Source organism: Plectropomus leopardus, chromosome 15 (genome assembly GCF_026936395.1).
Source record: "Plectropomus leopardus strain MGB_pleo_1.0 chromosome 15, ASM2693639v1, whole genome shotgun sequence".
NCBI classification, from domain to species: domain Eukaryota; kingdom Metazoa; phylum Chordata; class Actinopteri; order Perciformes; family Serranidae; genus Plectropomus; species Plectropomus leopardus.
This window is the reverse complement of record NC_142190.1, coordinates 30,264,337-30,291,326: the sequence shown is the minus strand read 5'-3', so window position 1 is coordinate 30,291,326 and position 26,990 is coordinate 30,264,337. Positions and strand designations below refer to the sequence as shown.

The 26,990-nt window shown below is 38.2% G+C and overlaps 1 protein-coding gene across 28 annotated transcripts in view; it reads right to left on the bottom strand.

Annotated features, from left to right (window-relative positions):
- The window catches only part of dlg2 (discs, large homolog 2 (Drosophila)), a 259,394-nt gene that overhangs the window by 203,917 nt on the left and 28,487 nt on the right, over window positions 1–26,990 (bottom strand). For 22 of the 28 annotated variants that reach the window (XM_088088562.1, XM_088088568.1, XM_088088567.1 and 19 more), the window contains exons 3-4: window positions 14,689–14,840; window positions 6,052–6,120 (exon numbers count right to left, since the gene is read on the bottom strand). In XM_088088562.1, the coding sequence (XP_087944688.1) occupies window positions 6,052–6,120; window positions 14,689–14,840 (221 nt within the window). Of the gene's footprint in view, window positions 1–2,349; window positions 2,482–6,051; window positions 6,121–14,688; window positions 14,841–17,746; window positions 17,898–26,990 lie in introns of those variants that run through there. The other 6 variants (XM_088088563.1, XM_088088573.1, XM_088088584.1 and 3 more) reach the window with 4 other exon arrangements.

The window sequence follows — 26,990 nt, the reverse complement described above, 5'->3', positions numbered from 1 at the left end:
AACTGACAGCAAAGTTAATATTACAAGGGTTTCCCACACATTCATTTGTTTGTGGGAGCTCACGTGATTGTATCTGCCGCCACATTATGATTTTCTGTTTTTGAAGCTGGATCGTCATTAGGAGCACAAATATAATATATATATATATATATCATGCAGTTGTTTTTGCACCACACTCTCGGAACACAGAGCGTACTCTGGGCACAGACGGGGCAGAAGAACATCAGACATAGTAAAAGTGAAACTTAACCGTTGACTGCGTTGGGATTAAAAGTTGAAGGAAAAAATGATCTCACAATGAGTTCTGCCTGCATGGTGCTCACTGACCTGCAAAAGTCCAAATCTAGTGATGGGAAACCAAATAATTTAAAGGAAACACTCAAGTTCCCCCCAACTACCACCACACATTGAATGCATTTCTCTGGGTAACACTGAATTTAGTTCAAAACTTGTTGGACACATGAATAAATCCTTATATGTAACCTTTTAATGGTCATTAAAGCATGCTACAATTTGAAAGCTACAGGTTTTGGCAAAAAGTGCAACACCTGAAATTGCAATTCAACCAAAAACAATTTTCCTGCAGTGAAGCCCTGGCAGCAAGCATTCTCAGCAGCAGATTTCTCTGCCATCCACTGCACTAACCTCCCCACCAGGGACCATAAACTACATCAACTGCTTGTCTCCAAATGTGTACTGTCATCACAAAGTGACACAACCAATACAGAGTCAACAAGACTGACAAACTGAACACTTTCATCAACAATTACACTAGAAAATCACAGCAACATTTACCAAAAACAAATGCAGCTCACAGACACATGATAAGCGTAAGATACAGCGGTCCAGGATCAATCATGGAAAAGCATTACAAATGTAAAATTTTTTTTTTTTTTTTTTTTTTTAAGATTACTTTACTTACTTTTGGACTTTTTTCCTTTGACTAACAGAACAGTTACAGCATGAAAGGGGGTGTGAGAGGGGACAATATGTACCAAAGGGCCCAGGACAGAATCAAACCTGCGGCCACTGCAGCAAGGACATAGCCTTTGTACATGGTGTCTCTCACTTAAAAATGTTTATAGTCAGTATAATCTCACACTTTGTTTCAGCTTTTTTTTTGAGTGGGAAAAACTCAACTCGATCAACAAGGCTAAATGAATTTAAAAAAAAACACGTCATAATAGACAGGATTAATTAAAAGTTTCATTAACTAACAGTAGCAGTCATACATTTGTAAAATACAACCTTTATGGCTAATTTCTACTTTCCTGTGAGGACATGAATGACAATGCTTCTGAAATTGTAAGGATTTCGATGAATTAATCTATTTTTGGCAGCCTGCTATAATTAAAAAATGTGCACAAATAGATGTTCTATTTCTGGAGCTGGACCATTCATTAGAAGCACTATTTTAATATTAATATGGTTATTTCCAGGACTACACTGAGCAAAGAGTGTACTCTGTGCAGAGAGGGAGCAGCAAAGGGTCATGTTCTCTAAAAGTGAAACTTAACCGTTCATTCTGCCAGGTCTAAAAGTTTGCCTTCACTCTCAGCAGGTGCTCCTCTTATTTATCACTCTGATCTGATCAGCTGTAAATGGATCAACAGATCAATTATCCACCTCCACAAGTCACAAACTGCTGCTGAGGAAAAAAAGGACTCATGGATAGCTATGCCTACACAGCACTCACAAAACCACAGAAAACTCTGAAAAAATGGGAAAAAATATTGTATTATATTCTGTAACATGATTTTTTAATATAAAACTATTACATTAGAAATATGTAATAGTGTTAATATTAATATGGTTATAGTAATAGTGAATATTTTCGAAAGAAATCAAATCAGGTTTTTAAGAATAAGTTTTAAAGAGTATAGCATGCAAAAGGCGTCTGAATGCTACACAAGAAAACTGATGTCTATCCAGGTCACAAAGGGTTATTAAAAAAATTGAACGCACAGATGCAGTGATCACAGTTAAAAGAGCCTTACGTCGGTTTCAAAAAATGCATTAAATGCTGCTCTCTTTTACTGTAAATAACAGACTTTAATATCCTCATGTGCAGGATGCATGTATCTGTTCTGTATACACAATACTGCGATGGGAGATGTTACTGCAGTGATGAAGGAAATACAGGATATATTGCAGCACTGCATAGGTTCTGAAAAGCTGTAGCTCAGTCTCTTAGTGCTGTATATTAAAAATCAATAAACTGCCATATCAGCCAATATGATCCCAACTCCCAGGTTAGCATAGCAACTCGGACTGTCAAACCTCCACCTTCTAAACACAACAAGCCTCTGAACTACAGCACATTTTCCCCTACCTACACTGCTCTGGTACCTGTTTGCTGGAGCCATCCTGGTGGAGAGGTGTGGTGCAGAATTTGACCTTGATTACTGCTTTCATTTGGGGACGAAGCAGCGATCCTACACTCCCAATCTCCCGTCGTTCCTTCTGAACACATTGACCACGCAGCTCAGACTCCCTCTGCCAGAGCAACAGGGCTAATCTTTTCAGGTGATGCAGCTCTGAGAGCTTCGACTTATTGCATTAGAGACAAGGAATACTTTAACCACCTTTGTTAAGGCTGCTGCTTATATAGACTAGGTGTGACAAGTTTGGATTTGTTTGTGTGTGCAGGGCTGATATTGCTAAGAACCTACTGGACAGATTTACTTTTTGACCTTGGAACTGGCCTGCAGCTGACCCCAACACATTCTCCTTTATCATTTACTGGCATGGCGACTAAAAATCATCGGATCTGCTCTCGGACTTCACTCCAGTAAAACCAAATGAAAATGAAAAATGGGCTTAATGCAGATTATTCACTGATGAATTTGTATTCATTTCAGGAAGCACACATGGCAGCCAAAATGTCTGCACGGCTCATTTGAATTCACATACTCAGTTGTGTAATTAATTATTTGATAACAGATTTAACATATCTTTTCTACAAATATAATTCTCACTCTTTGGTTTTCAGAACAGCATGCAGAGTGACAGAAAATCCAAACATACAGAAGCAAGTACAATGTAGTGACCGACAAGATCCATGAGGATTTCATAAAGTCGGTTACTCACCAAAAAAATCCTACATGATATAAACAGAATACACAGTGAAATTCACTGAAATCACTGCCAAAATACAAGGTGGAGATTTAAAAAATGATGCCCTTTCTGAAATAAACTAGAATTACTGACTCAGTCGTATGCCTCCATGAGACATACAGGTCACAGTTATAGTTTCCATCCATGTCTGGTCACACTTATATGTAGCCATGACAGTTGACATTGCATAAAATTTGGATGTGAAAAAGCTACAAATTCTACAACACAGAAGCTTCACACACATCTTCAACTGGGTATCACGAAAGATCTAAAGAATCAGCTAATTTCAAGATTAGAGTTATGGAGTTAAATAATGGCAAGAGAAGTGTTTATGTGTTTAAGTGTTAAGTGTTTATGTCAGAGTGACCTCATCAGCTCATCGTTGAGTCCAACTGGACATTTGTGTCAAATTTGTAGCCATTCTTGTGATGTCCCATTCACAAGAATGGGACAGATGGACAACCCCAAAACATAATGCCTCTGGCCACTGCTATCACTGGTGTGGAAGCACAAAAACATGGGGCCCTATCTTACACCCAGCACACAGCAAACTAGCAAAACTGTCATTGCTACATTCAAACTGATGCAGTTGTCATTTTTAGGGCCAGTGCCACATAAGTAGCAAAAAGACTCGTGGCTATCTGTGCGCCCATGAGCATACAGATCGGAAAATGACGTGTGGTCAAGCGCAGAGAGCAATTGCACCATTAATAAAAAACATACTTCCAAAGTCAGCTGTGCAGTATTTGCGTGCTATTCAAAGGCAACCGCATTTTACAGAAAGTAAGATGAACGTACACAGGCACAGTTCACATCGTGCGTACACTCTGCTTGTTACACAAACAGGGACCCACTGATTGGTTGTGGGTAGTTGAAATAAAGAGGAAAATATTCATATTAAATATCAATATTAATATTAAATATTAATGACATTCTCTAAAACAACCAACGTGATCACATTCACCACTCCTGGCTTACTGATGCTAGCCACCTGTTGCTTTTAGATTTTAAGATATGACTGATTACTTACAAAGCTCTGAGAGGCCTCACTCCAGGTTACTCATCCAATTTAATTTTGCCATACGTCCCCTCTTGCACCCTGAGATCCTCAAATGTGTCACTCCTTGTTGCTCTCAGGTCCAGATTAATTCACAAGCATGACAGAGCTGCTAGACTTTGAAATGACCTGCCTGAGGAGATCAGGGCAGAAAGCTCCATCTAATCTTTTAAATCATTTTCAAAAATGCTTTTCAGTGATTTTATTTATGTTTTAGGATTTTTTAAATTCATCTCACGCTGTTTTTACTATGTAGTAAATTATCTAGTGTTTAGCTCATTTCATTCTGTCTGTTTTTATGTGTTGTCTTTTGTAAAGCACTTTGTCAATTTCTGTTTTAAAAGGTACTGTATACGTAGTTTAGCATAATTATATTATTAAAATATGAACATAGCAGAGAGCAAGGCAGAGCTGCAGAGCTGCTGTCCAGCTCCACATTAAGACAGACGCTGCACATTTACACACGAGGAGCAGCGTAACATCAGTTATTATTTCAAAAGCTACAAGTTTAGTTCTATGTTCTCCTTCAAGTTTAAAACCACTGTGTGTTGTACATTTACTTTATATCTTATTGTTAACTTAAAATTTCTTTATATTTCCTTAATTTTTGAAGTTGTTGCTACTTAAAAATGTCAAGTTGAATTAAATAATTTTTTCCCAGGTTTTAGCAACTTTAGTAAACCAAAATTTATTCTGCCATATCTCTGCATTCTGCTGGTTGCAAACTAGTCAATCTGTATTTGGTAAACGTGTTAACAAAACAGAACTTGCAGATCTTGTAACTAAGACAAAACTCTCTTCATGACGATCCAGTGTAGTCAGACTAACTTTGTTTACTGAAGTTGCCAGCGCTTAAAAATTTCAAGGTAGCTTCATTTGACATTTTTAAGTTACAGCAACATCACAAAATCAAGTAAATTCAGCTATATTTTGAACTCACCAATTAGATGCAAAATAAATATTTATTTAGATTTACAGTTAGATTTACTTTCCTTTTTCAAGGCAATCAGTTTCCAAGATTATTTTAAGTAACATCAACTTGTCCTAATTGACTTTGTATTTTGCACCAAGATTATGCACCGTTTAACTCTGAGAAGTGGTTAAATGCACTTATTCCATGTGCTACTGATTGTTTAAATGCAAGGCACTATACCCCCTCATTGTTTTACAACTGCAGAAAGGCTGAACAAGCACATCTACGAGAAGCACAAAGAGAAACTGCGCTCTGAAAACATATTCTAGTCAATTTTACTCTGCACTCAATGCACACAAGATTCCCAATGTCAGCAAACGTAATTTACACAGAAAATATTTGATTTACAGAGTGAATAAAAAAGCTCTGCAATTCCTAATCACTTCATGTCCTCTGAGACTCTCCAGCAAATAGGAGCAAAGATTGAACTGTCATCTTTACCAAGACCGGTCATTCCCTGCTCTCAAGTACTCGGACGGACAGAAGACGTTCAGCTTGTGTCCTATCAGCGATGTCCACGGGGCGTTGTTATTACTGGAACAGCTATCTTTAGCCTGAGCCCAAGCCCTCCAACCACATCGCCTCTCCTTGCGTCAACACAATCTAATCTACACTTGTGAACTTGTTGGGGATATGAGTTACAAACTGCTGATTGAGGAATTGTTTCGTAACCGTTACGTTGAAGATGCATTGGGCTGTGTTCTACCGTGCCGTGAGTGATGATGAGGTAAAATCAAAAATACATCATAGAACAAAATGGACCACAACTGATGCGGATGACAATAAAATGGGGGACTTGGTGTAATGTACACTCCCAAATTACTCAAATATTCCACAAAATTAATGCAAGACACACAGATTATTTACTCTCAAAAGTAGGGTGTGGTTTCAGGAGATAACTCACCTCCGAGGTCTTGGCACTGCTCTCTCCCTTCTCCATCCCGCTGGGTTCAGAGCTGCTCTGCTCCCTCTGCTGGGAACAATAAACAAGTGCATAAGAAACTCTACACAACTATTTACAAACTGTAACACACACCAACCTGAACAACAACCAACAGATCAGATAGACCAATAGAACAGACTCTCAGGTAAAGAGTGCTTTGCAACCTGATGCATTGTTAATAGGTCTGATTTAGGCCTTTTCATATAGACTGGTGCACTGAATTAGAAGCTTACCATTAACCCCTTAAAAACAGAAAATTGACTCAATCTCATATCAAAAATATGTGAGGCAACAAACAACTTCACAAGAAATTACCCCAAATTTGCAAGGAATTAGTGAAAAAATTGCTTCCTTTTCAAAGGAAATAAAAATAATTTGCTCAAGTTTCAAAGGTTTTAACGCTTGTTAAAACACATCTGAACATAACACAAGAAACTGATTTTGATCCAGGTTTCAAAGGGTTAAACTGAGTTGGGACCTTAAGCACTGAAATTCTCAAAAAAAAAAAAAAAAAGCCATCAATAAAAATACAAATCCACAAAACTGCATAATACAAATACATTTCCTTATATTTCAAAGGCTCTGACTGTGCAATGTAATAAAAATGTATGTTACATTTTATATAAATGCAAAACAACAACAGGGTGCAGTTGTAAGGATTACGCAAGAACTGGCACTGACAGATAGCTGGAGTCATCATTGGCTGGCCGGTCTGTCTGCTGCTTTGGTAAGTCTAATTAGAAGCTTGGATAGCGTAAGCCTATATGTGCCCGTGGCAACCAAAAATAAATCCCTCGCACACTAAGACATACTATAAATCCTGAGTTCATACAGGCCTGCTTTATCCCTTCTTCTGTTTATAGCAGCAAGCTCTTCTTACTGACTGATTCAAGTTAACAAATAAAGAGTGCATTTTATAATACAAAATTAGCCCCCGCTGCATGTTGGGAGTGAAATAGGGGCATTGATCTCACTGAAACACTGGCAAAAAAATGGCTGATAAGATAAATCAGCCAGACTGAACAGGTAGCATACCAAATATACAGCTTAAAATTGTATAAAAACATTTTAGATGTAAAATACCTCTAATTTTTTACTCATTCATTTATCTATTTTATTATCTTTTGGGCATTTGAGGACCTTGTGGAGAGATGACAGGAAATAAGGAAAAGAGATGCATTAAGGTGCTCAGCAGGATTTGAAATGGGATGTTTCGGTTCATGGTTGGCACCTCAACCTTGAGCCACTGGCTGCCCTCACTCATGAATTCATGGCTGTCCTTCTGCATCGGCCCCCAAGAGGCCATTAGGAGGCAATTTTTTCATTTCATTCATTTACTCTACTGTTTTAGACTCAGCTCAACTCACTTTCAACAGAAACTGACTTTAACCCCCCAAAAATAATTTATTGCTAGGGGTTAGAATCGCCAGAGGCACTGTTATATATTATAACCATACTTCAGTCATGATACAATATTATTACAATAAAAAAAAAAAATTAAAAAAAAAGATATGCTGAGTATTTCAACGACATGTATTGCCACATTTTGCAATTTATTGCCTTTTTTCATCAGGAAAAAGGCAATAAATTACCCACACACACACACACTAGATTGTAAGCACTTTCCTCAATGGAGTTATCTGTATCATCAATTGATTGTTATCATACGTCTGTAGTTTGGTTTTGTTATTTTTCGTTTCCAGCAAAAGTACCTGTTACAGTGTGTCTTTGGCAGTGTATAAGTAATTTCTCTTGTATCAATTTCTAATACAAAGCTTGTGCAGCCCTTGTCATTCACAATAGAAAGGGTTAAAACTAATTACTGATAGGTTATGTACATGTTAATGAAAACTATCAAGCTTGTTGACCTAAACAATATCAATTTAATTTTGCTGTGCTGAACTAATCTCTACTAGACTGCATGCCAAATGTATTTATTATTTATTTATTTATTTATTTATTTGAATAAGCCCTATGGACCCTGTTAATTAATTTGGATGCGGCCATCTGCTATCTCATGATTTGACAGGACATTTGCCTAAGCTTCAGAGGGCTGACTGTGTAACTGAACAGGGGATATAACATCAGTGTACTGATGACCTTATGGTGGGGTCATCAGTCTCTGAGGACTTTTCTAATCCCCTTCACTTATCCTTATCCTGGTACTACGGGATGACCTCATCAAAGTGGTTCAGCAGCTCCTGCTGTTATAGAGGAGCTATTTCAAAGCTATAAAGACTTTGCACACATGCACTGTGTGGAAATGTGTATTCAAGTTCCTCATAACTGATTCTTATTGTTTACTGCGAAGAAAACAGCAGGTATGACGCACCAGTTTCAACTATGGAGACAAATAGGATTACTAATGGATTACCAACTGATTGGTCCCAGTCCAAGCCAAACATGCTATTAGTAACACGCCTGGTGTGCACAGACCCACTGGTCTACACTCACATGGCCAAGGGTCTCCTTCAACCGACAGACAAAAACAAAAGCCGCATCATACCAGGATTATCAGTCTGTTTTTATGAGCAAACCTCAAAAGGTACTGACCTACATTTGAACTGGCATGCTTTTATGTAATGATGTTTCTCCATGCACTGTTTCCACTGGATTGGTTTGCTGGCATATTCAAATACAGCTTTCACCCAAGACAGGGGCTGTAACGGTTCAGTAACACCACAAATAACACCTAGGTTTCTGCGTATTTTCCACAGTGTGAATCAGATGGCTGTCATATTGAGGATGGTTCCACTCTCCCACACATCCATCTTATTACTGATGGAGATTTTGAAGAGGATTGCACTTTTCGGAGATTGCACTGTACGTAACACAAAGAGCAATGCTGCGTTTGAGCAGGGAATGGAATGGCAACCATTGTGCACCACTTGTTCATGCATTTCATTTTTGATATTTTAATGTTCTTTAATTATGAAGGACTGACATGAGATGACTGATAGAAGCGGCTGAAATGAGTTTGCTCCGTAGGGTGGCTGGACTTAAAGATAAGGTGAGGAGCTCAGACATCCAGGGGAGCTTTGGAGTGGAGCCACTGCTCTGTCATGGCGAAAGGGGCCAGTTGAGGTGATTCAGGCATCTGATCAAGATGCCTCCTGGGTGCCTTCCCTTAGAAGTCTTCCGGGGACATCCAACTGGTAGGAGGCCCCCGGGCCAACTCAGAACACAGTGGAGGGATTATCTAATCTGGACTGGGAACGCCTCGGGATCCCCCAGGAAGAGCTAGAAAGCATTGCTGGGGAGAGGAACATCTGGAATACTTTGCTCAGCCTGCTGCCATGGCGACCTGGCTCCGGATTAGCAGATGAAAATAGATGGATGGGTGGATGGACTGACATCAAACCATAACTTAACAATAATGGTGAGACTGGTATAAAATGGTTGCCTAGATCCAGATTGCCCACTTCATTGAGTTCTAGCTGACGGTTTCTCCTGGTATCTTTGACATGAATCGGTAGCGATCCTCGGTTAGAATATATAAAAAACAATGAGCTCTGGTGGGGGGGACTTGATTAGCAAATCAGCCACAAAGGCAGGACTAATACTGTTGCCAAGCTATTGTCCAGCGTTGTCAAGTGATAGTCCTGAACAAGAGGGAGAAATAACAGGGTTCCCACACATTGTCATGGATACAATTTTTAAACTTTTCCATGAGTTTTCAAGGACCTTCGACAAAATTTCTGTTTTGGACAACCATGCTCTTCACCGTGTCTGCAGCACTTGTGGCCCTGCTATGACAATTTTACACACACACACAAGCGCAGGACAGTGTCACTTCCCACACCGCCGCCACACTGCGTCACATCTACACAAAACATGTCTTAAAGGGGAAGGCCTGGCCGGTATAAGTCACGGAAAAAAATGAGAATCATATCAGTTTTTTACTTTTATCAAGCACTAAATTAGTTGTTTGCATTAAATTATCTTACTTGACATGTCACATCATTTGATGCGACTATTGTACATTGCAATGTCAATACCGAATTGATATATTGCGCAGCCGTAACCTGACACATATTAGAGCAACATTATGTCCACAACAGACTTATGAAAAATATCATGTCACACGAAGATTACTGTAGCTACAAATATTTGACACAAAACAAAATTCTATGACTTTTTCAAAACTTTCAATGATTTTTTTTATAAATTCATGACTTTTCCAGGCCTGGAAAAAAAAGATTGTGAAATTCCATAACTTTTCAAGGTTTTCCATGATTGTGGCAAACCTGTAATAACAACAATGGCGAGCGTTACAGACATGATAGACGCTGCTATCTAAGCTGTTCTTAAACCATGTCTTCTTAATATCGCCCAGCATTGTAGTTTGTTTTACTTTACTGTGCTCCGCTCTTAAAACCACAGCAAAACAAGTATGTTGGCAATGCAAAGCATCAGTGTGAACTTAAAATGATGTTTAAGATTTAGGCCAGTTTGGTGGTCTCCAGTGATTAGTTAGGTAAAATGTAACTCACCCACCCCCACAGAAACTGGTTAAACTGGATGCAGCTATTATCAGTTTTTAGCATTAACCCATTATTTTGTGGCTGTTACAGCACTCAGATGCATTGGGGAAAATAAACATCCATCCAGCTCCTATTTATGGTATCACTATGCAGTATACCATCTAATAATATTAGACAAAACAAGAGGCATAAAGAGCCACATTAAAGAAGAGACTCTTGATAATTCAGAAGGCTAAAGCTACATTTTGATTCCTCTTTCATGCTTTTTCAGTTCTTCATGCCCTCAACCACTCAGCGCCCTCTATTCATCCCCCTTAGTTAGAATGTCACAGTGTAAGCGTATGAGCATACATCAGCTCTCTCCCTCTTACACACACACATACACACACACAATGTCTCTCTTAATTTAGACACTGCCAACAAAGAGCACCTTTGTTCTTTCAAATGTAAATACATTTAGCTGATGTACATGACAGAACCTGTGTAGTTAGTCACAGTTCTCGGTCTTGCTCGATGAGTCTGTGCTGTGTCTGTACAGTAAGATGTTAAAGTCTTCTCCTCTGAGATGTGCTATGAGCTCTCATCCTATACTACACCTGCAAATAACAGCAGTAAGATTCCAGCTGCTGCTACCACAAATTTTGAGAACTGTTGTTGTGGAAAAAAAAATCATGTAAAAAATGACAGCTTTCATAGATCATTTGCAATGTGCCGAATGCTCAAGTTTTTTGTGTATTATTCCAATTTCAGCAGCATATGCTTTTATAGGAAAGTGCAGATAAAGACTTTCTTTAATGTCAACCACTGCTCTCTTTATGACAGGTGTCAAAAATGCCTCACCCTTCTCCCTTAAAGATAGAGAATCAATAAGCAAACAGTTGTTTATCTACAAATCCAGCAGTTATGGAGGACCTTAATAATTCATACCGACTCTCTTTTAGCTCTTATTTTGGTCTCTACCAAGCCTGATAAGACCATCCTGATGACGTGAGCTCAACATGCTGTTTCTTTTTTTAGTCAGTCTGGACTCTCAAACAATTTCAATCCACTGCAGTCTAGCTGGCCAATCCGGTAAAATCCACTGTAGCTGAACACAAAGGCAGCCAATAAGGGACTGCGTTACAGTTGATGATGTAGCATGATGGCCGCTGCATTGAAAACAGCAATAAGTGAAGCTAAATCAGTAAAAGAGTCAATAACAACAACTAAACTACAACACGATGATGCACTCGCAGAATTTCTCAGAGGAAAATACTATTCTGCAGTTTTTCTGACTGGCTTTGGCACAAACCTGATTTACTAACTGACTCTGTTGACAATGAAGATGTTCCTCGGTACAAATCCATGTTTATTGTTGCTTCCTCACAGCCATGCAAATCGGTGTTCACAATTCTTCTAACAGAAGACAAGGAGCCTGCAGGCTAGTATTCAAATGCCCAGAGGCAGCTGGTTGCTGAATAACAAATGCTGAAAAACTTCATGGGGATTGTTGTCAACGAAGTACACGTCACATACAAAGGGTAAATATAAATGAATTGTATTTCTTAGACCGCAACTGTCAAACTGACAACGTATTTGTGTAGTAGAGGCTAGTGCTAATGCCAAGATGGGCTGAAGGAGTTTGTTTGTCAAAGCGATTGGTTATACATTGGTTTTTAAGAGCTTTTTCACTGAAAACAGCAGCCTGCTGCGTCCCAGACTGAAATTATGAAAGTGCTACAAGTAAACCAAAACAGTCGACTTGTGTGCCAGACAGATTCAACTTCTCCTCATTGTCTCTGGAGGCTTTTATCATACTAATATTTGCACAACAGATTGTTATCCCAAGTCTAACAGGAGCACCGAGCTGTAATTAGGTAAATATTCAAAATTCTCTTTTCCATTGTCCAGCATGCTCTTATACATTTGATGTTTTCCTTTGACGTTTGACTGGGGCTCTTTTTATGATGTTGATGCTGATGATGATGATCATTGCACTTACCTCGGTAGAAGCATCTGACTGGCGAATTAGCGCGACCTACTGCTGATTTTAATCAACATCCAATATTTGCATAACAGTAGTGAATGGAAAAGCAAATGAAAAAACCCCACATTTTCCTGAAAATAGGGTAAAATTCTGCTTTGAACTGTCACAATGTTTTCACACTGTCATTTGATAAATTCTTTATAAATTCACTATAGACACTTTAAATAACATCTGTTTTAAGTCTTTTTTAGTGATTACCGGAGTTAAACCTTATCTCTCCTGCTGCTCCTGGCTGCAGACTTAATTCAACTCCTTAACTAAGACTTAAAAGAGGCTTTTTAAATCCTGTCCAAACCCTCCAGCCACAACAGATCCAGACAGACACTACTCTCCCTAAGGATATTGTGCACATGCTGCTAGATACATATAATTAGCATAAAAATGTTTACATTTACTTTTTCTACCTTGCTAGAAAAGACAAAGCAGGTGAATAATTATTTCTTCCTATTATAAATTCAGTATTTCAGGATATTGTGTGAAGATGAATCCCACATGAATAAACTTTGTAGAAAACACTTTATATTATGTTCAGCCATTGGTCATGACATTGGTCACTGGAACTCGTGTCATGATTTAACAAACTTCAGTGGGTTTTTCATCACCTCAGCAGAGGTGAGACTGGCTTGTTCACAAGGTTTAACCTGAAGGGGAACCAAGTATTAATCCTCAACCACCCTTTGAAACCAATGCTTCCAAGCAACTAGCAGACTTTGAACCATCATACTGTAATAAGCTGATATAAGACCAAGGAGCAGTATACATGCGCACACATGTTAACATACCGCTTTCAAATTAAAAAGTTGTTTGAGATTTCCTAATGAAATGCTAAAATCACAGCAGTATTGTCTGTTGCATGAAGATATTATCATGGAGTTTGAAGGAACATCAAACCCGAGGCAATGTAAGACCATTAAGAATGTCAGTAAGTTAGCACATGGACAATTTGACAACAGAAATAGTCAAAATCAAAGCAGCAGACACCAAGATATCCTAACTTTTGAGTGGGTAAAACTCCAAAAACACTAAATACTACATTTCCCATATTCCCCATTATGCAACTCAACAGCTTTTTTCATTTGACCCATGTCCACTTCTTTCAGATTTTGCACCTTCAGCTTTCTGTCAAACTTTTTAAAACATTGTAAACCTCCCTACAAAACCTCAAAAGATATTATACAGTTGTTGTCACAAACTACAGTTTTTCCTCTTGACTAGAATTCTGAAATTTATGAGTAAAAATTGTTGAGAGTCTCTTTAAGGTACTGAGTAAGGTAATAGTTTCAGTACAGTGCAGTATATATTCATGACTGATGAGCCTTAAATTACTATATTGACAGTTAACCACAAACAGTAAATTTACCTACACTGTCCCCACAGATCTACATAAAAAGGCTTTGACTCTCATATTTATCATGTCTACTGATTTATACTTTGCTGCTGTCTCCGCCTGCTTTACTTCTGCACTTTTTGAATGGCTTAAGCAGACAACCTTACAGCCATTTTCAAACTCAGCCCCGGGTAAAGGGAGCTGTTATCCCGGCTAAGAAAACATTCACTGGCACAATCTTGGCAAATTTCACAGTGGGCTAACACCAACTTCTGCTTTGGTCTTGCTGGCCCTGCGCAGCAGGGTTAGCCTCGAGGTTGCTGGGTTATCCTCTGAAAAAGGACTACAAGTTGCCAATGTGAAACTCAGCTTATGGAACTGTAACGTTCTTGTTGTCTGATTACAAAACTTCTTTGGCAAGTCATCGGTGCGCATGTGCTTTATGTTTATGTTGTAACCACAACTACTACCTGAAACTGAAGGTCCATTGTAAGCTAGCTAACTTGAAATGGAAATGATACATCAGATCTATTTCAGGATAAAACTCTATAGGTTGTTTGCGCATAACGTCTCTTCACTGCAAAGAACTGCAGATTGGGTGCAGAAAGGGAAAAGGGGCAAAGGTAGCCCAGGGCTATTCTTAACCTATGGCTATCAATAACTCTGGACTAAGAATATGCCGTGTGAAAAGCTGTCTTGTCATACAGAGTTAATTCTACAGTCTGAGGCTTTGCTGTGATGATACATTGTCAGACACTGACCTCCTCCACTGGACAGGCTGAGTGTGCAATCTCAGAGTTTTGTATAGAAACACTCTTCTCCCACTTGTCCGCCATGTGGTTGACCTCTTCCAGCTTCTGCTCGCAGCTCTTCTGTGTGTTTAGCAGCGTCACTTCATAGAACTCCTGGATATCTGTGGAAATAAAGACATGCATGCATGACAACAATGTAAACTCTGTTTCATCAATAGACACATTTTAAGTGGATACCACTTTAATCTGACTCAGTGCTGCAACAATTGTACAACACATACAATATATGGCAGGCATGAAACAGATACACATAAAATTAATATGGTTAGGTTCTGTAAATAAATGTACATACCATAACAAAATGTGAATATGCAAGTTGGGTTGTGACAATATGCTGAAAAGCTGCAATTCTTATGCAAATGTTAGTTGTATATTAATGCCAAAATGTATGCAAAAATGAAAAAATCAACTTCTTGTCCAAGGGTTAAAAAATCTTGTATGTTACAGCTGGTGATGTTGCATTAAACTCCTGTTCATGTAGTTTAATTGACAAATGTTTCCTCGCAGACCATATAGACATTATTAAGATTATTAATAGCCACAACTTCCATTAAACCTTAATGGCAAAACTAGCTCTGAATATGTTGGTAGTTACTAGTATCTTAGAAAGGACTTATAACCAAAACTAGTAATGGACTTAAGAATAGCAAGCGCAAGAGATTTCCAAAATTCTATGCAAAATTCTGCCAGCTATAACTAAATATCATACGCCAAATACTTAGCTCACTGTTGACTCAATATCTCGCTTTAACTTCAATTTCAAGGAAATTTATGTGAATTGTCTTCAGTTCTCAGCTGAGCCCACCCTCCTCTTACACGGTATAAGCATCATTATATTACTATTTTGCTACTGTACCCCAGTCAATCCAGTAATAAGAAAGGTAAGAGTTCTAAATGGAGCCTCAACTATTGTGTACTTGTATTCCTATGACCACGTTTTCCTTATACTCATCCTGTCTTTGGAGAGGGAGGGAACAGATATGAACAATAAAAAAAAATTGCAAACTCCACAAAGAAGGTGGTCGCCAGTGATTGATTTTTGTTCTCAAGATAAGAGTTAAATACTATTAAAAGTAAATGTAAAAAGAAAAAAACAACAATAAAAAATTAAAATAAAGTTTAAAAAAAAGGCTTTGTGGTGGGCAATTTTAGGCCAGGCGTCTGCCTAGAAACCTAGGCTTTTGATAAATCCCTTCACCTGTAATCGTGGTTTCATAAACATACTCTCAGAATATTTTCTCCATCACTTTCCACTTAGGTGCTTTTATCTATACTCTTATGGTGAACAGAAAGCAGCAAATTTTAAGTAACTGTTACACACATACATATACTGTGATGTCCGGTGCAAGGTTTTGTGAGCTCTACTAAATAAATTTGCATTAACTTCCACATTTTGTAATTACAAGCTAAGAATATGAGACTTTTTTCATGCACTCAATAGATATATTTCTCCCAAACTTTAGTCCCAAATTTATTAAACTGTGTGTAAGTGAGCACTTCTTTTTTTTCAACTGAATGTTTATTTCACAACCATAAGCTGTCTCCAATGCCGTTTCCTCAAATTTGGCAGTACATCCAAATATCCTCACCTCATGAGGCAGGCATTAACACATTTACAGTATGTTTACACAGAACAAACTGATAACCAGCAATGGTAATAATAAAAAAAAGACACTTCAAAATTTTATAATGTGCTCTATACAGAGCTTCAAATGACATTTTTTACTGTATTATTATTTGTTTTTACTATGTTTATACTGTGGGAACTGACACTTAAACACACACACACACACACACACACACACACACACACAAACACACACACAGACACCATGACGACAAAGCTTCCCTGCCTGAAGCTTCACAGTAGATCATCATAACCACGTATGACAGGATGTCATAACAAAAAAAAAGCAAAAGCAGCAACAAATGCATCAAACTGCATGCCTCTTTTCAAAAATTTTTGCAACATCAATGCAGAAGTTAAAAAGAGTGGAAATGAACACTCATCACTCAGCCGGGACTAGTGATCGCACTAGTGCAAACATTTCTGCTTGGTCTGCTTTGACTGAGTGTCATCATGAGTCAGTGCTGTATGAGCCTCGCTGCATTACAATCTTGTTGAGCAACGGACTCAACATCTGTTGGTGCGTCATTACAACAACTACCACAAAGCATCTGCGTTGTGCGACTCAAGGGAGCTCTTTGTTTGGCATTCAATTCATCTGCTATTGTTTTCCAAATGCAGACACATTTTTGAATGGCTAGCCATGTTTTACCAAAAAAACAGACCCGTAACAAGTGATTATTTACATTCAAATAGATCGTCATATAAACCTGTTATTAGCATTCACCACCAGATACAGGGTCATGTTTATGTTCCAAATATACAAATAATTCATGCATTCTGTTTTAAGAAACAGCAAATACATTAAACTACATTGATAATAAATATTGATGTAGTAAAACAAGCAAACAAAAAACAATTCTGTCTTTTTGTAATTCAAATGAAAACAGGCTATTAAGGATGGAAATGAATACAGCAAAATTTATGCAAATCCCCAAAGCCCTTGAATGGGTGGTGTGCAGCAGGGGGAGTATATGTGTAAGACTCTGCATGGTGCAAAATCAGTTGTTGTTAGTTGTCATTTAATTATTGTGACAGAATAAAGTTATGCAGTAGAATAATAAATAAAAATTTACTATACAGCACATGGCATTAATGTTTTTCAATTTAGCTCGTCTTTACACAAGCAGACTTTTGTTTGGTTAAAAGGAACTCCATTAAAAATGATTATAGCAAAGAGAAGATCAAGCCAGACTTCCATCAGCGGCGCTCACCTCCGTCTCGATTTGACAGCTGGTCTTAAATACTACCCTCTCTACCCCGAAACCATTATAACCGTCAACTGTGATCATCAATTCAAAAAAGGGAAGGGGAGAAAATGAATGAGTGCAGGTTTAGTTTCAGAAATGCAGAGGCAGAAAGTTGTCAAGAGTAACTCACAGTGCAGACAAACCTCCCTGTTTTCTCCGGTCATGTTGCGGCGTGCTATCCTGTGAAACAGTGTGCTGTGGGAGGACCAGATGCCTGGTGGCAAGCAAACAGCGAGCCTAATCCTCAGACATAGAGGCTGCCTGTTCCCTTCAATGCAGACAATGACCTTACACCCCGCGTAGCTGATTTCTAATTCAGCTCTCCTCTGGGTAATGTGCTTAACACAGCCAGCAGTCCTTTCCAACTCTCCCTTAATGAACAAAACTCCACTTCTTCGCCGCAAAGTGGTTCAACAACTGGCATCCAAACTCTTCCCTCTTCTATCTGCGTGGCCAGCTTCTCACAGTGTTTTCATCATGCTTGGTGCAAGTTTAGTGTCGGGCATTAAGGACACAAAGATAGTGACGACCAGCTCTGGAACGCTCCATTCACTCTTTGTGCCGCTGAGCTGCTTTAAAGAAGGCAGCTGGCACAGTATTTAAGGCGCATAGCTCGCGTGTAAAAGGCATCACAAGCCCCGGAGAGGAAATCTTACAGTATGTCTAATACAATGCGTCCTTGATGGGAATCTCCACTGACCAGGGGGATTCCATTCTCAAGCTTCTGTGAAGTAGTAAACTGTCCCACACTGCCACAGTTTGTTGTCAACTGTGTATAAGTGCAACTAAACATCATTAAAGCCAAGCCAGTGCTCATAAAGCTCCCTCACATGTTCAGCTACTATCTGTTATGTAAACTGTAACCAGCAAGGGATGGTTACAATACGAATTATCTTGCACAATCTCATTTTTTTTTATCAATAATCTGGTGATTTTTTTTATTACATTGAGAGATTTATTTATAAAATGATGCAAAAGAGTGACAAGCATCCACCCCATGTTTCCAGAGCCTGAGGCAATTTCATTAAATATCTTGTATTGTCCAACCGGCAGCCTTAATCCCAAAGATATTATGTTTAAATTTACGTAAAGCAGAGAAAAGTAGCAAATGCTCATGCTTGAACTTGCAAATAATTAGAGTTTTCCTGCATGCCATTCCCCCTTCCCTCTCCCATGTAGCACTTGAACAATGACTGTTATTAAAATGGTTAAAGATTAATTTCCTAGGGGGACCTCTAACTCACCAGGTAGTGTGTGTCCCATATGGCTGAGGCCGCTGCAGCAGCCCGGGTTAGAGGCCGGCCTGTGGCCCTTTGCTGCGTGCCATTCCCCCTTCTCTCTCCCATCTTTCCTGTCAATTTAAAACTATTCTGTCAATATAGGGAAAATGCCCCCGCCCCCAAAAAAAAATCTTTAAAAAAAAGATTTATTATGATTTTAAATAAAAAAATATTTAATTTCTGTAATTTCTATAAATAAAAATCAAGGCAGGATTTTGAATAGCAACAACAGTAGCTCATCATGTGGTGGATGATTACAATATTCACAATTTATTGATAAGACTATACTAAAAATGAATGTAATGATCAGTAATGAGCTGTTAAATGATACCAAAACAGAGCAGCATAGATTTTTTTTCTTTGTTAGATTGGCCATATTCATCTATACTCCCTTTACTGACAAAATGTCATCAAAATGCAAAGAAAAAGTTATATTATAGCATATTAACAAATTTTTAAAATGTCATAAAAATTAGAAAAAAGTCAAAGTATAGTAGGGCTGCACCTACCAATCATTTTTTTAACGATTAATCTTTTGATTATTTTTTAGATTAACCAATTAATCTATCGATTATTTTTTTTATTGATCTAACTATTACTTTTTTCATTACTTGATTAATATAACAATAAATTTACCGAAAATAACATTTTAAAACTTGTCATACACTGCAGGGCATTATTCCCCAACAAAAAACAGCCCAGTCTTAACTGGTAATCTGTGTTTTACAGTCTGATATAAAGTCTCTCCAAAATAAAATTAATGCTAGAGCTTATTCCACTCAAGTAAAAGGAATGTAGTGCAATCTACATTTAACAATCCAACAGCAAAATAAATAAAACAATGTAAAATACAAGTCACTTAACAAAACAGTTACTCTTTGTTACAGTAACAAACCTCAAATCTAGCAGTCCAACAGAATATCTTACAGTAAAATGAATGCAATTTGAAAAAAACTACAACTTTCTCTAACAGAAATAATTATAACTAGTACATTCTTTCTGCATCAAAATAACCTTAACAGCTTCTGCTGTTAAATACTTATCGGAAAGATAAAACCTTTCGAGGATAGCGATCGCTATTTCCGCACAAGCGACCACAGCCATGAGCGCAGGAGAGGGACTAGATGAGGCTGCGAAGGACGCGACAGACATAGCGGCGTTTTTCAAATCCGGTAAGTCGGGAAGGGGCGAGTCTGGCTCTGAGGGAGCTACAGTAGAGCTGTCGGTGTGATCGCTGGTGGTCTGCCACATTGCTGCCAAAATGACAAAAAAAGCACTGACGGGTTTTATGGGCGAGATGCGTAGCCTACAGCGCATCGGATGTGCTGAAGAGATGCGCACAGCTTGTACTTATTTACCACATTTAAGTCCACTGACTTGTCATCCCGCAGCCTTTGATGACAACAGTGTGAACAACACCCCCTGAAATATGTCCGTTTGATTATCATACACTGACCCCATTTTGGGTTGGACCAAGTAGGCTAGAAGGTGTGGATGGTAACAGCTCGACCACAGTCTCTCCGGGCTTTACGACTATTTCGATGTTACAGGCTTTATCTATCACGAACCCCCTGAATATGGGTCGAACATTTTTTGATTTAGTCTAATTTCTGTCTTCAGAGGCGTGTAGATTGGACTCTCTTGCGAACGAATTTGGGACCATGCATCATTCTAGTCTTCACCCTGTCTCTCACATCTGATGCACGGATAGAGGCTAGGCCATGGACGCACGTATGGGCAATAGCTTGCACTCAACGCACTGGGCCCGTCTGATATGATGGCATCATGCTAACAAATAAGGATAAGGCCAAATTAGCCTTAACTGGGGCTTAAGGCATACCCCTGCCTGCTGATATGAGTGCTGTATTTTAATATTTATAAGCACATACTCCACTCATTTATGATATACAAGCTCCTGCACAGCTGACAACCCCATCCTGTAAATGTTTCAAAATAAAATGCATTGTATCAGCAACTGATGGGATTCTGTCCACAGAGACACTGTCAGGTAGCTTTTGTTTTGAAAGGGAAGCAAGGAAGTTGAGGTAAAACAAACATCTTTGTATTTTCTCATCTCTGTGACAGAGAGAGACTTTAAACTGCAGAATAAAGTGGTATAGAGTCAATATAATCATTCAGTTTGTCAGCAGTCTATTCCTGCTGATAAACGAGAGCGTCGCGTGAAAAAACGGCGAGCCACTGTTTCTGTAGATGTGCTGCAACTGGCACGCCGTTCAGACAGACGCTGCTCAGGCGGGCAGTGTGCACACTCTCATTTGATAACATATTTATATATTGATAACTCACCTGAGGCCGATAAATATATGTGGACGGAGAATTCTCTTCACTATATTGTCAGCTTGTTCTGTTCCATTTTTATTGTCTTCATCATCTACTGTAGTCATATCTCGCTTGAATGCCCCTAAATCGCCCCCACGACCTCCAGTGGTCCTGCCTCACCTGTTTTGTGTACACATGATTGCTGTCCTCCTTCTGAAATCATCTTTCATCACAAAGACAGCACTGGAGCTAAGCTACAACAATTTCTGAGCATTCAGTTTTGCCTACAGGCATAAAGTGAAGTCATCTGTTACTTTTCTCACATTATAATTCTTTTTTAACTTACATGTGCCGTGTCAAGCTTTGTCACTGACAGACTGACATGCACCTCAGTTGCTTCAAACTTTTAGTTTATGGCTCAGGCCTTCACTGATGCTACACTGAAATCTCATCAGATATTTTGTGCATCATGTAAAATCTGAGTCAAGAAAGAGAAAAAAGAGAAAACAAAGTTATGTAACAGGGTGACATGTGCTTGCTAAAATTTCTAATCATGTAATTATACTTCCACACTGGAAGTCTCTGTTAAGGCCTGGCATTAACTGTTAATCCATAGGCTTTATCAGAAAATACAATGGCAAAATCCCATCTGGTGAGTATTTTTGGCAGCAGGGCACATGTATTGTGATGGCATGAAGTCTGCTCTTCAGCACAGACATGCAATACTGCTGGGATGCTGAGTGTGTTTTGCTCTGTGCTATTTGTTCATCAGACAGCAGTCTGACGATTTGGTTAAATATTTCATGAAGAATGTGAGTGACACTTAGTATATACAAATACATATAATACATTTTTAAGCTTAAGGCCTATGTAAAAATGTTTAGGCTCACAAAAAGGCTGACTGTATTGCTTTCTTCTACCATTTACACTCCGAGTACGTGTATGTACTATACATTTATCTGCCAACGAAATAATATAATATCTGTAATCATGTGCCTCAAATAATACAAAAAATCAATTGTCTTAATGATTAAAATTGATTGTGTGTATGTAACAGGAGAAGGCTCGTACGGATATCAAGTTGTTGCCTAGGATGAAAAATTAGAAAGATATTGACAAAAAGCAGGTGATAACAGATCAATGGTTCCTCTGCTGTAGTTTTACAAAAAAGAAGGTTGTGCATGCAATGGCAAGAGGTACAGATGAAAATAAATTTTGTTTGAGGGTCTATTTAAAAATGAGAAGTCTACGAGCAAAAATTTGAAAAGCTTCAGCTCCTCAATTTCCTGTCTTACGTGAAGTGCTAGGCTTCAATATGAAATCATGAGACAAAATACCTGTGCAACATCAGTCACACCATATCCTGTTTGGCTTCTGAATAAATTCACCTCTGTGTTTTTAGCTGTGAGCTTTTGTGCTTCCATTTTGGTGAATTTGCATCATAAAATGTTGTGGTGCTTTGGCTACTAGCAGTTTTGTCTTCACAGTGTATAGACAACAACACACAGATTTGTCTGACAATGAAAAAAACGTCTAAATCTGATGCTCATGAGACAAGAGCTAACAAAGTTTAAGCGCCCTAATAATGATTTTAAATGGATTTATCAATACTATTTATTGTGTTGATTTATCAACACTAGGATGTTGTTTGTATCTGTTGTGGGTGAATCATCTGTGGTTATCTGGATGGGACATTCACTTAAATCCCTATTGTGAACTGCTACAAACTTAGGCTATGTAGAAGTTATTAATATGTACAAATGTCACACAAAAATAAGAAATGGAATTTTAAAGCTGCAAATATATTATTTCATACACTATATTATCAGGTGGGAAGGGTTGCTGAATCACTGCACTGATAACATTGTCAAAATAATCAACAAATTAAAGCCCTATCGGTGGCTTTTGTCACATTATGTATGTAAACTTACAGTGGGTAGATTAAGGAAAAGAAACAATGTGACAAATATAATATAGCTAAAAACAACTCAAGGTTCACTTGGTTTCACATGGGACACAAACACCACTCTCCTGGGGGAAAGTCCTGTGTTTTTTTGACCCATCCATTACTCCAGCCCTGTCTCCTTATGCAGACGTTTGCTCTTTACACTACTTCCTTCTTTACTTCCATCAGCACATTGGACACGTAATCACAGTGTTCAAGATTACGTACGTTATCTACAAATTACTGGCTCACAATTATGTGGGTTATATAGGAATTAGTGATATGGACAAGTAGTGCTGACAACAGCCTGCTATAGTAACAGAAGGTGTCTTTTATTTGCAAATATTTTGGCAGAGTGAATAACAAGCACTTTTTTTCTGATAATGATTGTTATGCTGTACTGCATTCCCAATTCCACATACTATAAATAAAGTTAATATAAAAAGTAAAAGTTCTCACATAGAAAGGCCTATTTCAGTGAGTGATAAATTATTGATACATTCAAGTAAATAACTTCAGTAAATGTATTCCATTACTTTCTACCGCTCATTTTTATTACTATTAAATTTTATGTAAATGTAAAGTTGTTTAAAAAATTATCATGAGTTCCAAGATAAAGCTTATTGTAATGCAACTTTCTTGTAGTTAGTGTACACTGTGCAGAGCACAGCAAATTCCTATACTACTTTTATTTTCTCTGGTCACATCACTTCTTCTGACTTTTAAGTACTTGACAGCAACCGTTTGCATGCTGCTCACCCTTTTGGGTTTCCTTGGCAACGCTATGGTGGATCCGAGGAGATTTGCATTCTCTTTGACACATATGTTTTTTATGCAACTTTACTGGTTGCTTCCTTTAACGAGCACAAAATCCCACAAAGCATTTCTACAGTGAACACACACACACTGTCACCGTGCTGGCCTGCTTTCTTTATGCTTACATAACGGGTGGGTGGAGTGGGCTGTGGCTCACAGTGATGGCTCCTGTGTAGCTGTGCTTCTTTGGGGAGCGATTATTCCAGCTGCATCCCCTCCCTGCAGCTAGCCCTCCTCCACAGTGACTAAGGTGCCAGCTAATCCTTCTTTCTCCCCAACACACAAGCTACCAATTATTGGTAATACATCACTGCTCACTCCTCACTCCTCTGGCGCTCACCTCCCTCAAGGAAATTATACTGTATCGTCAGACTGGTGGTGTTAAAATTAGAATTCATGCAGGAATGCAGCATTGTCCAGGATTTCGACAAGTACCAATCTCACAATTTTTATGAGCTTTGTAGCTGGAGTTATTAATTGACTAATTAAAATAAGATTAATTGTAGATAATGACAATATGAATGATTAATGCAGCCTTAATCTCTGGATTTTTTAAAAGAGTTTTAAATCTTCATAGTTCTTCCTGGCTAAAGGAAGAGCATTGCAGTTGTTAGTGACAAACAGGACAGCAGTAGATACTTTGATGGCAAAATGGTCATTTTCAAATAAATTTCATTGCTCTCAGACAGTTAGCTCTACAAGTGGGGCTGGGCGATATGGCTTTAAAATAGGGATTACTACAATTAACTGATGATCGATTAATTGGTCGTTAAGAATGTAATAGATCATGTGAAACTTGTTTGATCAATCAATAAACTATGCAATGCTGTCAAAGTATATGCAATATGTTGCTGTGAGCTGTGACTGAGGAAATAACACATTTGGCATTTTTTGAAATAAGCAAAGTTTTTTTTTCTTCAAATAGCAATTAACGAAATTATCGATTGTTAATTTTACCAATAATTGATATATATAATAATAATATTGCAATATTTTTAGGTTATATATCGTGGTACATGCTATATATCTCAATATTTTGAAAACACCTCTAAACTAATGTTAACTACTACATTACAAAATTATTAAACGAACTCCAGTTACAATAAAGTTAAAATAGCAACTGCCATATAATTAAGTTCCACAAACTACTGTTATAATAAAGGTTAATAAAATAATATCATAATGGAGATAATATACTGTTATAGCAAAGTTAAATAAGGTATTGGTATAATCAAATAAATCAAACCGAAAAACCATGGTGCTTTTATGTTGAGGGACCCAGCTCACCTTGGGCTGGAAGTTTCAATGTTTTTGCTGTGAACTTAAAGCTTTCACTCTACAGTGGATGTTAGCATTAGCAGACAATTAAACTGTTAACATGGCACCTTTACCTGTGAGGATTCATTCACTGTGAGCAAAAAAACAAACTAACAGCTCTCAAGTTCATAATTCTTGCATGTCGTACTGGTGCAACGTGCCCACAAAATGTGACTAGAGCTCTGCAGATACGAAAACACACTCCTCAGATGCTCACATTACTGCTGCTTCCACTTATTAAGTCAAACTGTTGCCATGACACAATTAAAGGCGATGATTTATTCACTGTAAGCTGCAAACAAACTAACAGCTCTCCAGTTTAAAGATTAATAGTACTTGCAAGTCACAGTAGTGCTCCATGGTCGCAAAATGCAACTCAATAGTTACAGTCTGAAGCTCTGCAAAAGCCCTGCTTTGTGTGTGTTTCTGTGTGAAGCAGAGAGCCCAAATGCCAGTGGCTTAAAATAATGATGTGACAATTTATACTCGATATTTGCAATATAGTCATTTTACATACTGCACGCGGAACAAGCCACGATGCATAGAGTATAACGGATTTATAGCTCACTCCTACCTGCAAGTGATCATTTTTTTTCTGTTTTACTTTATAACTTAACATAACAAGTGTACTGTGTAGTGTGGGGGCTGTAGAGCAGAATTTTAAAAATATTTACGCAATTCAAAGCAAGAGTTAGAGCGATTTAAGTTGTAATGTGTTTTCAAAATAATTGCAAAACACTGGATGGTATGGACACATGAGAGAAGAGATGGTTGCGTTCCACCTCTCATATTTCACACACCATTTAGTCTAGAGTTCATGTCCTTTTCGCTCCACTTCGGCGCAGCAGCATCACCACCAGAGACAAAAACGTCAATGCTGAAAACAAGCGAGTATTTGACTTCAGTACGCAAACAGTGTATAGTGGGTGGATAACTCCCAATTAGGTTGACACCAATTTAAGAGAAAAGTGAGAGGAGCATTATAATTAATGACTGCTAGATGAAATGAAGAGACTTTAAGCTCAGATTCACCCCCATTTTCTGTATTTTATTTTTACAGTGTTGGTGTCTGTGAAAGAACGGTTGGGTGGAGTCACAAACGCATGCAAATGTGTTGTGACATGTCTGAACTTTCTCTGAGTCATATCCAGCCACCTTGCTCGTGGCATCTCCATGGAAACAAATACCAAGTGCACCTTCCAAACGACGTCAGTACTTGGGAGAAACTGCAGCAGTTTTTTTTTTTCTCTTTCTGTTTTTTTTTAACTGGCAAACTCTGAAATAACACTGTGAGAGTGTGGACATTGACAGACTGCTGGGAGATGACACTGAAATCCAGAGGCCTCCTGAGTCTGAAATCCAATCTGATTTAGGATGACATCTAGGATTTTTGGTATTACAGAAACATGTTTCTGTATTCTGCATTCAGGAAAAACAATCCTATGTTATCGAAAGATAAGACTTAAGCTATTAAAGACCGTCCTAACTCAGGGAGTTTGCAAGTTAAGATGGCATAGACCCTGCCAAGTAACTGCCAAAAATGGCAGCAGCACTGTTGTTAGGTCTGTATGGCAAAGTCAAGAAAGACGAGGCACAGACGTGAAGATATAATGATTGAAAAGCTACTCAAACCACATACACTTTAAATTTGAATACACATTTCAAATTAATTTATCTAAAATAGTTCTTAATTCACATACTGAGAGGCAAAATACCTGGTACAAATTAATCAAAGA